General features: G+C 46.9%; 1 protein-coding gene across 1 annotated transcript; it reads left to right on the top strand.

Annotated features, from left to right (window-relative positions):
• The first annotated feature begins 449 nt into the window (after nt 1-449).
• LOC309568420 (zinc finger protein 574-like) lies at nt 450-13,922 on the top strand. Its single transcript, XM_082274088.1, has 2 exons — nt 450-463; nt 11,064-13,922. The coding sequence occupies exon 2, from the start codon at nt 11,094-11,096 to the stop codon at nt 13,839-13,841; it is 2,748 nt and encodes a 915-aa protein (XP_082130214.1). The 5' UTR covers nt 450-463; nt 11,064-11,093; the 3' UTR covers nt 13,842-13,922.
• The last annotated feature ends 991 nt before the right edge of the window (nt 13,923-14,913 follow it).

Genomic DNA, 14,913 nt, shown 5'->3' with positions numbered 1-14,913 from the left:
TCCGAGATGCCTATATGTGAATAGAGCCTAAAAGAAGAAATGCTGAAGAGCCAGGGGATGTGTAATGGAGCCAGGAAATCCTACAATACAAAAGCTAAAAAAAACAAAAAACAACATTTTCAATGTGACTTGAGTTGAGGACAGTTTTCCTTTCATTTCATTGGTTAGTTAAAAATAAAAAATAAACAGTCAGCCCATTCCCACGCCCGTCTGTAACATGGAGCCCCGCCCCCAGCATTGCTTCAGCGCTTGTCAGATCACATGACCTGCCCAGCCGTCCACGAGAAGGCGTCAGCTCAGGGAGGCGCCGCTATTGGCTGGCCTCGTTCTCGCTGCCGTTGCGTCGCTCTATTCCCGGGCCGCTGTGATTGGCCGGTTTGGGACGGCCAGTCAGGAGACGGGATGCTGGTGTGTTCCTGAAGTGAGCGCGGCTGAGGAGGAGGTGGAAGCTCAGGGCCGCTGTGTGAGTAGCTGTGAGGGGGGACAAGGCGGGCCCGGGGATTCTGGGGCCCCTCATGGGGGGAAGAGGCCGGGGTCACTATAGAAGGCGGAGACTGCCATGGCGGCTACTCTCTGTGTTTATAGTCTGGGGTTCAGGGCCTCTGTAGTTATGGTTACCATGGTGTTCTAATAGTTTAAAGCGGGGTTCCACCCAAAAGTGGAAGCTGCGCATATTGGTTCCCTCCGGTGGCACTTTTCAGGGGTGAGGGAGGAACGGTTGCCTCTTTTTTTTGACAGGAACCAATCCCAACTTCTGTGAGACTCCGCTGCGGCGAGGTCCCTCGGACGTTGGGCTCCTCCGCTGCCACTGGGCCACTTAGCGCGGCGTGCTTTGCGCTATGCCCAGTAGGGACTGCCAGTTTCCCTTACTACAAATGGCGGCTGCAGCACCCGAGAGCCGATCCAAAAATCAGCAGGGGTGCCGACATTGCCGGATCCCTGGACAGGTAAGTGTAATAATATTAAAAGTCAGCAGCTGCTGTATTTGTAACTGCTGACTTTTATATTTTTTTTAGGGGGAGGCGGCAGAATTCCGCTTTAATACTAAGCAGGCAGGAGAGGGGCACCTCTTAATGAAAGCCCCCCCCCCCCCCCCTGCAACTGGATGGTGGAAGTTTCAGTCCCGGTTCACATTTGTGCGACGCGGGAACGCTGCGAATATGCAGCGTGTTCCCGCATCGCATCCGCACCTCTGGTAGTTCACACTGCCATATGCGATACGCTGGGGGTGTCAATTAAAAGTTGACGACGCCCCAAGTTGAGATCGCATATCTTGAGAGTTTGCACAGAATCGGATCGCACTAGTGCGAACCACCATGCGATCCGATTCTGCTGCGGATAAAAAAAAGCCTCATGTGCGTTTTTAGTGCGGATGCGGTGCAAATTCAGTATGGCTGAAATTTGCACCACACAGAGATCGCATGTATTTTAGGAGCAGTGCGCTCCGAATTACATGCGATCTCTGTGATCGCACAAATGTGAACCGGGGCATTCTCTTCTTGGTGACCAGAAGCAAGTCTGAGCCTTTCACATATTGCAGTGATGGCGAACCTTGGCACCCCAGATGTTTTGGAACTATGTTTCCCGTGATGCTCGTGAACTCTGCAGTGTATTAGAGCATCATGGGAAATATAGTTCCAAAACATCTGGGGTGCCAAGGTTCACCATCACTGACATATTGCCTTGTTGACATGGCCATCTCACTTTGAAGAGTGACCTGCGGTGGAAAACTTTTCAGAGGGAGTTTGACAGACATTGGAGTGGTGTTATGCTGCTTCCTCAACGTCTGTTTTAACCCTCAAAGATCTGCACCCCCTGTGCTGCAACCATGTGCATTGCAGGCCCTGTTTAACCACTTCTATACTAGGCCAATTCTGGCACAATGCTCCTACATGTAAACATTAAACAATATAGGTAGGGAAAGAGACCCTGCAGAAAGAACTGGAAATTGGCTCCAGGTGTCTGAGCCAAGAACCAGCAGACAAATGAAAAACGAAAGAAAGAGAAGGAACGGGGGGAAGGAACAAAAAAGGAAATGGGAGGGGTGAGGGAAACAAACGGGGTAAGAAGGGTCTGGGAACAGGGGGTAGGAAAAAGAAAAATAGGGAGGGGAAGAAAAGGGAAAGTTCAAATTTAAACATTATTTTTTTTTTTGCTAGAAAATTACTCCGAATCCCCAAACATATATTTATATATAGTTTTTTTTTTTTTTTTTTAGCAGAGACCCTAGGGCAGGGATCCTCAAACTACGGCCCTCCAGCTGTTGCAGAACTACAAGTCCCATGAGGCATTGTAAAACTCATTCACAGACATGACTAGGCATGATGGGAATTGTAGTTCCTGAACAACTGGAGGGCCATAGTTTGAAGACCCCTGCCCTAGGGAATAAAATGGCAGTCATTGCAACTTTTTATATCACACAGTATTTGGGCAGCAATTTTTCAAACACGTTTTTTTTTTCTTGGAAAAAAAAAAGTTTTATGAAATAAAAAATAAAACCGTAAAGTTAGCCCAATTTTTTGTATAATGTGAGATAATGTTACGCTGAGTAAATAGATACCCAACATGTCACGCTTTAAATTGCGCACACTCGTGAAATGGCGCCAAAATACTTAATAATCTCTATAGGCAACACTCTAAAATTTTTTACAGGTTACCAGTTTAGAGTTACAGAGGAGGTCTTGGGCTAGAATTGTTGCTCTAACGTTCACGGCGATACCTCACATGTGTGGATTGAATGCCATTTACATATGTGGGCACGACACGCGTATACGTTCGCTTCTGCGTGCGAGCACGCGGAGATGGGGGCACTTTTTTTTTTTTTATCACTTTTTTTCCTATTACAAGGAATGTAGACATTTCTTGTAATAGGAAGAGTGCATGACGGGTCCTCTTTATGGAGAGATATGGGGTCCATGAGACCTCAGATCTCTCCTACAAGCTGAAAAAAGATCCCAGCTATACAGCCAAGATCAGGGCAGTATTGACAACTGCCAGGCTGGGGGTGACGTCATAACATCGCACCCCGGCCCCTGAGAATCGTAGACGGCCGGGGACCATCTGGTCATCGGTATTCTCTATGGTGTACTTCCACCGCCAGCGGATTCCTTCGGCGGCTCGCCAATCGCACGGGCGAGTTGGTAGAAGCACCTGAGGGAGGGGGGATGCCGCCTACTGCCGCCTGTAAGAATGATCAAGCGGCTGAACAGTCGCTATGATTGTTCTTACTGTGCAGCGATTCACCGGCTAAAATAGCTGCAGGCATCAATCAGATATCCCCACTTAGAGCCCAAGACGTCATATGACGTCCAGCGGTAAGGAAGTGGTTAAAAAGGAGCTCCAGCCTGAGAAAAAAGAAGACTTTAAAGTCAGCAGCTACAAATACTTTAGCTGCTGACTTTTAATATAAGGACACCTACATGTCTGCACCCCAAGCCGATCCGTCCATTGGCTCCAGGTGCAGGCGCCGGCATCTTCACTAAGAAAACAGGAAGTGAAGCCTTGCAGATTCACAGCTTGTTTCCTACTGCAACATGTAACCCATTTTTTGGTAAAATATAAAACATGAAGTTCTGCTGAGTAGATACCAAACATGTCATGCTTAAGAAATGTGAATGCCCCTGCAACAAATTTTACTGTCCATAGATGGCACTTTAAATACTCTTTATAGGTTACCATTTTATGTCTACAGAGGAGGTCAGGTGCTAGAATTACTGTCCATAATCCGACACTAGCGGTGATACTTCACGTGTGGGACTACCTGTTTGCATGCGCGTGGGACCAAAGCGCACGTTCGCCTTTGTGCACGGGAGGATGGGGACACTTCTTTTTTTGTACCTTTTACATTGTTGCTTTATTTTCCTTATTCGTTTTTTAATCCCTTTTATTGCTGTCACAAGTAATGGAAAAATCCCTGTGACAGCAATAGGCATGTTACAGGTACTCTTTATGGAGAGATCTGGAGGTTTAGAAGACCCCAAATCCCTTCTCAATCTTGGTGTTTTCAATGCTTTGGGGTGCAGTGTTACTGAATGCTTTTGATTTTCCAAAAAAAAAAAAGGCACATATGGCTTCCATGTAAACCAGAAGAGATGTCCTGTCATCTCTTCCAGGTTACTATTCCGAACAGCCAATCAAAGCTGATCTTGGCGTTGCTTGGCTGTCCGGCCAACCGGCCCGTTGCTCAGGTCCCCTGGTGGAAAAGCTACCAGGGTGATGCCTGCAGCTGCAGGTATCATCCTGGAATAACCACGAAAGTCCACGATGCTCGGGTATGTTACTGGACGGGAAGTAGTTCATTGATTGGGTTTCTTCGGATCTCCAGTCTGCTTTGTGAAGTGGCTCCTCGTCCCAGGTGCTGCCATTATGGCATGGGCACAGATGAGCCCACAGTCTGTACCCAGCCTTCAGATCCTGGCAGAGCCCGGTATTGCATCTGCACACATGCCATCGAAATGCCACACAGACAGGGAAGGTCTCAGGCAGGGCTGAACGATAGTCGATGTCATATCGACTATCGTTCTGCGGGCGTGGGCGATATTCATATCGCCGAAGACACGATATTTACCATTAGGCAGGGAGGCAGGGAGAAGTCGGGGGGAGGAGCACGTTCCCGCACGTTCAGCGGTGAGCAGCGTGCCATGAGCAGCTGCACAGCTAACCAATCACGCGTGCCTGCACACCTGATTGGTTCCCTGTGCCGCTACTCACGTGATTGGTCCGCTGTGCCGCGCTCACCACTCGGTCAAGAGAGCTAGCTCCAGGGCGGCAGAGGGAACGTGTGGGACAGATGTCATGTCGGGCTGTGTTCTAACTCCTATCACAACTGTGAGTCCTGACTGCCTAATCCGTCTTCTGCATTCCACCCAGAGAAATATTGGGATATATATCGCTGAAAACTAAATATCGCAATGTTCTTTTTTTCCCAATATCGTGCAGCCCTAGTCTCCGGCCACCTTACTTGACATCTTTGCACATGTGTGGCAAAACCCGTCTGTGCACAGATATTGGGTACACCCAGATGTCCCTCTCTTGGGATCAAAGTTCTGCAGCACATCTGCCCACATGCAGGGGGTGGTAGCAAAGTCTTGTCTAGGCAGAGTAAAAAATGTGCTTAACCACTTGCTTACTGGGCACATATACTCCCTTCCTGACCAGGCCATTTTTCAGCTTTCAGTGCTGTTACACTTTGAATGACAGTTGCACGGTCATGCTACTTCGTACCCATATGAAATTTTTATAATTTTTCTTCACACAAATAGAATTTTATTTTGGTGGTATTTAATCGCTGCTGGGATTTTTATTTTTTGCTAAACAAACAAAAAAAAGACTGAATTTTGATTAAAAAAAAACAGTTTTCATAGTTTGGTATAAAATTTTCCAAACAGGTAACTTTTCTCCTTTACTGATGTGCCCTGATGGGCACTGATAGGTGGCACTGGTGGGCACTAAGTAGCACTGGGGGTCACTGTGTGGGACCGATGTCCCTCTTACAGAAGCCAGTAATTTGCTTTATGAAAAAAAAAAAGCAGATGACCGATTTTCTGTTTACATCATGTGATCAGCTGTCTTTAGGAAATAGAGGGCACACTGGCCTAGCGCATTATCCTCAATACAAACCACTTTATTGAAAAGTACAAATTCATACTCCCAAATGTAGATTTGACAAAGGCACATCAACACTAATGTTACAGCATCGAGATTGTCGCACCACAGATATGAAGTCCTTACAGCGACTGGCTGACACGTTTCGAGGTCTCGACTCTTCCTCAGAGCCTGCTGTACTGTATCTCAACCTCTATATTTATAGAACCAGACTCCTTGCAAAGAGGTGTAAACCAGGGCTAGCCCCTCCCAGATGGGTGTGTTAAATCCTATGATGTCAACCCACCCAGCGTTGCTAAGCTCCCTCAAAGCACATAATGCAAAGGCATATATTGGGTGTACAAAAACATTGCAAAAGGATACTTATAAAATTCATCATAAGCAAAATACTTAAAAAGCATATGCATACAATATTACATCATTGTCATATAATGGCTCACCCTTTGACGTCATATGGGAAAGTGAGTGTATAGATCAGTGATGGCGAACCTTGGCACCCCAGATGTTTTGGAACTACATTTGCCATGATGCTCAACTACACTGCGGTGTATGAGAATCGTGGGAAATGTAGTTCCAAAACATCTGGGGTGCCAAGGTTTGCCATTACTGGTTTAGATGGTAACCCATGCATTTGTTCCATGACTTCGGAGGAGGGGGGGGGGGGGAGAAGAAACAAGACATTGGGGGGGGGGGGGGGGATAAGGAGGTCAGGGATGTGCCAGGCATCCAAATTGATATTCTACAGAGGCAATGTATGGGGTCTCCCATGATGGCTGGGACGCATGCTGCCGCTACCACGAAGTGCGGGCGCCTCCTGTGTTTAAAGCCACTGACATCACTTCTGCCCGCATCATTTTCGAGCCGGGAACCAAAGTAATAGCAATTAAATATTGAAACATTCTACTGCCCTGCGGAGCGTGCCACTGGATTTGGTGTCTTTGATGTGGGAGGCGCTCGCAGTTAGAAGTTGGAAGAGGGCAGATGCTGCCGGCCCAAAAATGACGCGGGAGGATGTGATGTCAGTGGCTTGGAACGCAGGAGGCACCCGCACTTCCTGGTAGCGGCGGCATGCATTCCAGCCATTCCAGAGCCCTGCCATAATTGGAGACCCCACTCATTGCCTCTGTAGGACATCGATCTGGAGCATCCCTGGCCCCCTTATCCCCCCCTCCTCCCCCTTTCCTTTTTTCCCCGCAATGTCTTGTCTCATTTCCCAACACCCCTCCACTGGAGTCATGGCACAGATGCATGAGTTACCATCTATACACTCACTTTCCCATTTGATGTCCTAGGGTGAGCCATTATGACAATGATGTAATATTGTATGTATATGCTTTTGAAGTATTTTGCTTATGGGGAATTTTATAAGTATCCTTTTGCAATGTTTTTGCACACCCAATATATGCCTTTGCATTATGTGCTTTGAGGGTGCTTAGCAATGCTGGGTGGGTTGACACCATAGGATCGCACACCCATCTGGGAGGGGCTAGCCCTGGTTTACACCTCCGCAATGAGTCTGGTTCTATAAATATAGAGGTTGAGATACAGTACAGCAGGCTCTGAGGAAGAGACGAGACCTCGAAACGTGTCAGCCAGTCGCTGTAAGGACTTCCTATCTGTTCACAATCTCGATGCTGTAGCATTAGTGTTGACGTGCCTTTTGTCAAATCTTTTGTGAGTGTGAATTTTTACTTTTTTATTAAAGCTGTTTTTATTGAGGATAACACTCTAGGCAGTGCGCCCTCTGCTTATTTCTTGATTCCAGTGCATCTTGACATCCCCAGTCTTGAGAGGGCAGCAAGGCGGGTGCTATCCCGGGTGGACAAGTATTAGAGCCCTGAGCGACACCTTTCTAGAGACCCATCTTTAAGTGCAGGAGAGTGGTGTTTTTTTTTTTCTTGGATCAGCTGTCATTGGCTGACAGCAGATCATGTGATAAATGGCCATAATCGGCCCTTTACTACAATCTGTGATCAGCCGAGTTCCAAGGACTCGGCGATCACAGAGTGTGCCGCAGCAGTCTTTCGGCTATGGCACGGGGCTCCAAGTGGTTAAACAAAATCCATTGCTAAGAGAGGGAGGGGGAAGGCCAGTTTGAAAAAAAAAAAAACTGAAGATTTCCCTGCACACTTGCCAGCCTAAAAAACAATCAAATCTAACAGTTTACATTAAATACAGAGGGTTTTGTTGCACATGTTTGCAAATATCCCGGAGATATTCGGGTTCGAACGGACCCTCGCCAGAAAGGGCTCCAGGAATAGAGCAAAGGCGAAAGGGGGCAACCCTGACGGGTACCGTTAAAGATATGAATCGGGTCCGAAAGGACCCCGTTCTCCTTTACTCTCGCCCCTGGGTTAGTATACACTACCTGGATCCAGGCCAACATCTGTTGGCCGAGACCAAAACGCTGAAGCACCGCAAACATGTAGGGCCAACTGACCCTATCAAACGCCTTTTCGGCGTCGGTGCTCAGGAAGATTGATGGGATGTTACCGACCCGCGCTTGGTGGATTAAGTCAATGACCTTAGTCGTATTGTCCCTCGCCTCTCAGGTGGGAACAAAGCCCACCTGGTCCCAGTGAACCAGACCGGTAAGATGGGTTTGGAGGCGGAGGGCCAAAAGTTTCGTAAAAAACTTTAGGTCAGCATTGAGTAGCGAGATCGGGCGGTAACTGCCGCACGCCGACACGTTTGCAAATATATGCGTAAGCCGTAGGGCCAACGTCAAGGGACCTCTGTATACTGTGGTCCTAACTCTATAATTTTCAGTCTCCTAAATAGGATCACTTGTAGCAGTGGATAGATTAGGGACAGGTGTGCCTGGGGGGAGCCCACCCCTGCTTGAAGGCACAGGATGCACAGGACACCTAGCAAGAGCACAATGGCAGTGAAGGCATCCAGTGCATCCCTGCACCCAATTCAACCAGCTGTACAAAGTGACAACCACCCCAACCTAGAACTGGTCTTTGCAGCAAAGTGCACATGGAAGGGCAAAAAACATCACAAACTCACCCTAACAATTTGCATTAAAAACGGAGGGTTTTGTTTGCACATATTTGCAAATATATACATAAACCGCAGTGCCCACATCCTGTTATAGATTGGCAACTTTTTGCACAACTTCCCAGTTAGGGTGACGGTCTGCTCAAAGTCTACAGAACAGGAAGTGAAGCGTAATCTCCCTAATGAGTGAGCACAGACTTCCTTAACCCTGCTTGTGACATAGAGGTTTGCGCATTTATGAGGCAATACGGGTCTGTTAATATACTACTCAGTTATGGATAACTGGAACTGATGTAAAGCAGATGCTTCACAATTTAGGGTGGATAATTTTAGTGCTAAGGTTTTTTTTGTTTTAGGTTTTTTTTTTTTTTTTTTTTTTTTTGAGAAATGCAAACCATTGCACCAGTACAAACTAAAATTTTAGGTGCTGCTTAAGGCTCCTCCAGGTCCTCTTATGTAGCAACTGCTTGGAGTGCAGACAAGGACAGAGCTTATCCCAGTTTGACATCTAATAAGGGAAAAGTCCTGGAAGTTGCACATCTCTGCAAAACCCTATAAGACGGTATCTGACAGTCTTTGCCTAATCTACATGCATAAGCTCCGTGGGCTGAGTGAAACTTGTTTAGGGGCGTGGCCTGGTTGGAGCCCGGGCTGAGGTTGTCATACGTCTTATGGAGTTTTGCAGAGATGTGCGACTTCCAGGACTTTTCCATTAGATTGTGCCAAAGAAAAATGCAGTTCAAGTGATTGTAAAGGGGAAAAAATGTATTTAAAAAAAAAAAAAAAAACTTATCATACTAACCTGCTCTGTGCAGTGGTTTTGCACAGAACAGTCCTGATCCTCCTCTTCTCGGGTTCCCCACCGGCGCTCTGGGCCACTCCCCCTTACCGAGTGCCCCTATAGCAAGCCGCTTGCTATGGGGGCATTTGTGCGTGCTCCTGTCCATAACACAGAGTGCGGCTCAGCCCCCCACCCCTCGCTCCCGCCCCTCTGGCTGTGATTGACAGCAGCGGGAGCCAATGGCTCCTGCTGCTGCATCCATCTCAGCCAATCAGTAGGGAGGGACCTGGGAGAGCCTTGGGTCTCATGCAAATCGCTCAATTAGGATCGGGCTTAGGGCAAGTATGAGGGGGGAGCTGCACACTGAGGGTTTTATACGTTCATGCATAGAATGCATGAAAGTAAAAATCCTTCAGCCTTTACAACCACTTTAAGCACACTTACAACATGTAATCAGTATTGGCCACGCAGGACCCCCAGATAGAGAACAATATAGCCCACCAGGGCACATCACAAAATTTATAAGAGAAAAAAAAAAAAAGAATAAAGGAGTAAAATTCCCCAACCACTTCCCATCACAGCAATATAGTGTAAGTGTAAGGTCGAAGGTGAACCTGTAAATCTGGCGTTGGCAAAGTATAGTGATGATATCAGTCCCCAGAGAATTGGGTATAAGCGGGATTATGAATACACAGCAGAACATCAGGGGTTGGGTGACAAACTGGAAAAGCAGCAGGGCCAATCGGCTCAAGCCAAAAAAAAAAAAACAGCTCAATGCATCATCATGTGAGGCCACCCAAAGTAGGGGTACACTCAGGCATTGGTGGAAGGTGTAGTGAGCCAGCTCTGCCATACTTTATCAAACTTTTTAGGGCATCCCCTGTTTAAATATGTAGCTCTATAGTATGGAATCATGGTGTTAGGTTCACCTATTCTAGCGTGTTACACCTATATTCAGGATGTAACATGTTACAAATGCACCAGACCCTGCAAGTCGCCATTTTGACTGCTAGTGGGTGACCTGTCTTACAGGTCCGTAACAAAAAATAATAAATGCATATATTTTTACCTGCAAAAAATGCATTTATTTTTTTTGAAAAAGTGAACTTATCCTTTTAACGAAGACCCTCTAAGAAGCCAAAGTGAGTGCAGTTGATTTCTTCCAGTGTAAAAATGATTGCCTTATAAGCATAAAATAGGAGAATGAGTAGAGTTCTGTGTGCTCTGGTAGGGGCCCCTCCCGCCACCAATCCCAGTAGACATACATAAATTGTCAATGGTTTATGCAGGACCAAGACATTGTTTATACAGTGTTACCTCAAAACACCTGAACCGCAGGGCAGTGCCAGAACACGTGACTGAAATCAGCAGGCGAATAGGCGCACCACCAGCATTCAGGGAAGGGGCTTTGTAAATGTTAGCTAGTTTTGCGAGAGTCGGGTAAATATTTAATATAACATTTTTTGTGCTCTTTAGAAACAAGGTACTTAAAGAGAGAGTCCCATATGTCCTCCCAGTCCTCTCCCTGTAGGTCAGGGAAACCTCCTGTCTGTTTCACCCTGCGAGTTTAAAAATTGAATAAAGGTTCATGTTACACTCCTGTACTTTTTGGGGCTACATAGCTTATTCATTAATTGTTGGTACTACTTTTTGATTGATTTATTTATTTTTACAGACTTATTGACAGAGTACCGTCTCATCAGCCATGGCAGAGGGTGTCCAGTCTCCAGTCGTTTTCCAACACCAGTACATGTGCTCAGAGTGTGGTGTTCTCTACAATACATTAGAAGACGTCTTGGTTCACCAACAAAACCATGTCGGTGGAGGTGTGCAAACAGCAGTGTCCCAGGATGTTTCCCTGGAGTTGGGAGAACTGCAAGGTTTGGTCCAAGAAAGCCAGTACCAATGTTTGGAATGTGGGCAAGTTCTCTTGTCACCAGATGAGCTTCTTCATCACCAGGAGATGCACATGCGGGAATTTCCTCAGACTCCCTCCTCTCCGTCATTGGGAAGTAGCCAAATACACTACCAGTGCTCTGAATGTAAAGAACTCTTTACTTCCCCTGAGTTGTGGGTAGCTCACCGCCGAAAACATGAAAAACCAGAGCAGCCACCTCAACAAAGTGTTGTTCTGCAAACTGGAACTGGTATCCAGGCCTTGCTTAGCTTGCAGAATGTTCTCCTGGATGAGAGGACTTTAAATGGTTGGAGCGTTGAAGTTCCAGCTGTGGTTGCAACCACAGAAAATGCAGCACAGCCTGGACCACAAGCCGTAGCAACTGAAAACTTACCTATGAAGAGAGAAATGGTAAAGGTTTCAGAGATGCACCCATATGAATGCTCTGAGTGCCTCCAAGTATTCCATACCCCTGAGGAATTTCTTGACCATCAGGGTCGTCACTTTACAGAGTCAGAGAAAGAAAGCTCGGCTTCTCCCTTATACAGCAGCTCGGAAAATGCTGCACCCTCACCCAGTATTATTGAGAAATTAAGGAAAGACTGGATGATAGATGAAAATGAAGAAACAACTGGAGAAAGCTTGGGGTTAGTGCAACGGGTTTACCGCTGTCAGGAGTGCAAGAAAGAGTTCATTACGGCAAAGTACCTTCGGAAACATCGCAAGGAACAACACAGCGTGGAGTTTCCATGCCCTGACTGTGACCGTTTCTTTACCTCGGCCAACCGATTGCAGTCCCATCGTCGTGTGCATGTGGAAGGAAACTTGCAGTGCCCAAATTGCTACAGAGTGTTCAAAAAGGAGGCCTCTTTGGAGCAGCACATGAGGATACATCGGGGGGAGGCTCTCTACCTTTGTGTGGACTGTGGTTTGGGCTTTGGGACAGAGATTACCTTGATCTTGCACCGGAAAAGCCATACCTCAGACCCCCTGCATCGCTGCCACTGTGGCAAAACTTTCAGTAACATGACTAAGTTTTTGTACCACCGAAGGACACATTCTGGTAAAAGCGGTGTCCCTACCCCAAAGCAGGACAAACCCTCTATCATGCAAGAGAGACCTTTAGTTCGCTCTCGTTTTTCCGGCACTTCAATTGCAGTGCCTCCTGCATGCTTAACTGCTTCGAAGTTTCTTCCTGAACCAACCGCTCTAAACAATGTGGCTCAAAATGCACAGTCCCAGGAAAATGGGTTTAACCCACACATTTCGACAACTGAGCCAAGTAATGGCTCAGAAACTCCGGCTCAGACCTTCAAGTGCACTCAATGCAGCAAAGACTTCCCAAGCCACTTGAAAATGATGCAGCACAGGCGAGTAGTTCACGCCATGGAAAGAAAGCACAAATGCAGCGTGTGTAGCAAATACTTCAAGAAGCAGGTGCACTTGCGAAACCACATGCGCACCCACACAGGTGAGCGGCCCTTCCAATGTACAGACTGTGGCAAGACCTTTGGCTCCTTGGCTAACCTAACACGGCATCACCTTGTACACACGGGGGAGCGACCCTACAAATGTGACCTCTGTGGACGTTCGTTCACCCAGAGCTCTAATCTGCAGCAGCATCGTGCTCTGCACACTGGCTCCAATCCATTCCCTTGTAAGATCTGTGGATTGGAATTCAACAGAGCTTCCAAGCTTGCGTTGCACCAGATCAGACACACTGGCATCCTACCTTACAAATGCCCCGATTGTGGCAGGACCTTTCTACGAAAAAAACTAATGCAGCTGCACCAGTTAGAGCATCAAGGCAAAGTTCTAATCTACTGCAAAGACTGTGCGGTTGTTTTTCCAGAAGAATCAAAACTTGCAGAACACACTTGCCGCAGCAAAAAGTTGTGTCAGTATAAATGTCCCACGTGTGGCAAAAAACTGAACTCTAGTTCCAGTTTGAATCTCCATCTCTTACTCCATACAGGTCAGCGACCGTTTAAGTGTCATGTCTGTGGCAAGTGTTTCACCAGCCAGAGAGGAGTTACGCGACACCAACAGTGGCATTCCGGAGTCCGACCGCATAAGTGCAGCACTTGCGGAAAAGCATTTATCGCGTCTTTTAGTTTGCAGTTGCACCAGCGTGTTCACACTGGAGAACGCCCCTTTCCCTGCCTGGATTGTGGCAAGAACTTCCGGCAAGCTGCCCACTTGAGGGAGCACCGCCGCTTGCATACGGGGGAAAGACCTTTTTGCTGCCAGGATTGTGGCAAGACCTTCGTCCAGTCACTTCACCTGGCAGAACACAGGCATGTCCACAGCAATGACAGACCTCACTCCTGTCCTGACTGCAACAAGAGCTTCAAAACGCTCTCCAACTTGCGAAGCCACCGCAAAACTCACCAAAATCTGATAGCCCAGCCACAACAGACCATTATGTGCACAGAACTGGGAGAGCCCATAGCTATTATTGAGAGTGTGGAACCACTGCCCCTTGCTGAGACTATCGAGATTTACCAGGCAGCACTGGAAGGAAATTTTCAGGTGGAAGATGTGACTTTACAATGATTATCACAGTTCATACTGTAAATAGTTTAATAGAACAGGATGTATTTATTCCTGATATAAAAAGGCTTATATTTATAAACACTTTGTGGTCCTTTTTTTTTTTTTTTTATTTTTTTTTTTAACTTCACAAGCAGGTAACGCTGTGGAAGCCATTGTATTCCCGTAGGTTGAACTATATTGGTGCTTTTCCACTGCATGGAACCGAACGGTTCGGCTCGCTTTTGTGCTTTTCCACTGCTGGTACCGCATGGTATGGTGTAGGAATGGTTCAGTATGGTACGGCGGTGTTTTTCCACTGCATGGAACGAACGGTACGGCTCTCAAAAACAGTACCACCTCGATTGTGGTTCCAAGAGGTACCATACCCGGTACCATATCCCACAATCCTTTGCATGCAGTCACTACTAGCCACTGATTGGTCCGAAAATCCCACCCACTTAACTTTAGTACTACTTTAGTGGAAAAGCAAACCATACCGTACCGTACTGAACCGTTCCAACACCGTACCATGCGGTACCAGCAGTGGAAAAGCAAACCGGGCCAAGCAGGGCCGAGTAGAGCCGAGCCGGTACTTGCAGTGGAAAAGTGTCATATGTAAGATCTAATCTGTCCCTGCCAGGAGAGAACCGTGATTATTGCTACTGGCTACAACCGCTGGCAACAATTGCATCCTAAAAATCTGACATGTTCATTGTACCAGTCATTCAATGGATCGACTTGGGTACAATCTTCTTGGCCATACATAGTTTGATTCTCGGGCGATCCCTGTGGAACCGGCTAAGATTCAAACCGTTTATGGCTGGCTGTAGAGGGATTCCTTTACTTCTATTCCTGGGGAATTGGATACAGTTTCTAGATCAATACCAGAATCTGTCAAACCTGACTGGCCTGTCTATTCACTAAACGTGATAGAGGTGAGATGACGGCCACAGTAAGAGAAATGGATACAATCCTGCAGTTACGAGAATGTAATCGTTCCTGCACTGAAATGTAGAACCATTCATGTATCTAGATACTGCAGATAATTGGGAACTTCTAATACTGTCTTATGACAGTGTTGGATCTAGCCTGA

The sequence above is a fragment of the Pelophylax lessonae genome, assembly GCF_965119305.1.
Source record: "Pelophylax lessonae genome assembly, chromosome: 12".
Classification (NCBI taxonomy): domain Eukaryota; kingdom Metazoa; phylum Chordata; class Amphibia; order Anura; family Ranidae; genus Pelophylax; species Pelophylax lessonae.
The sequence above is the reverse complement of the archived record's forward strand: the minus strand, read 5'-3'. Positions and strand labels throughout refer to the sequence as shown.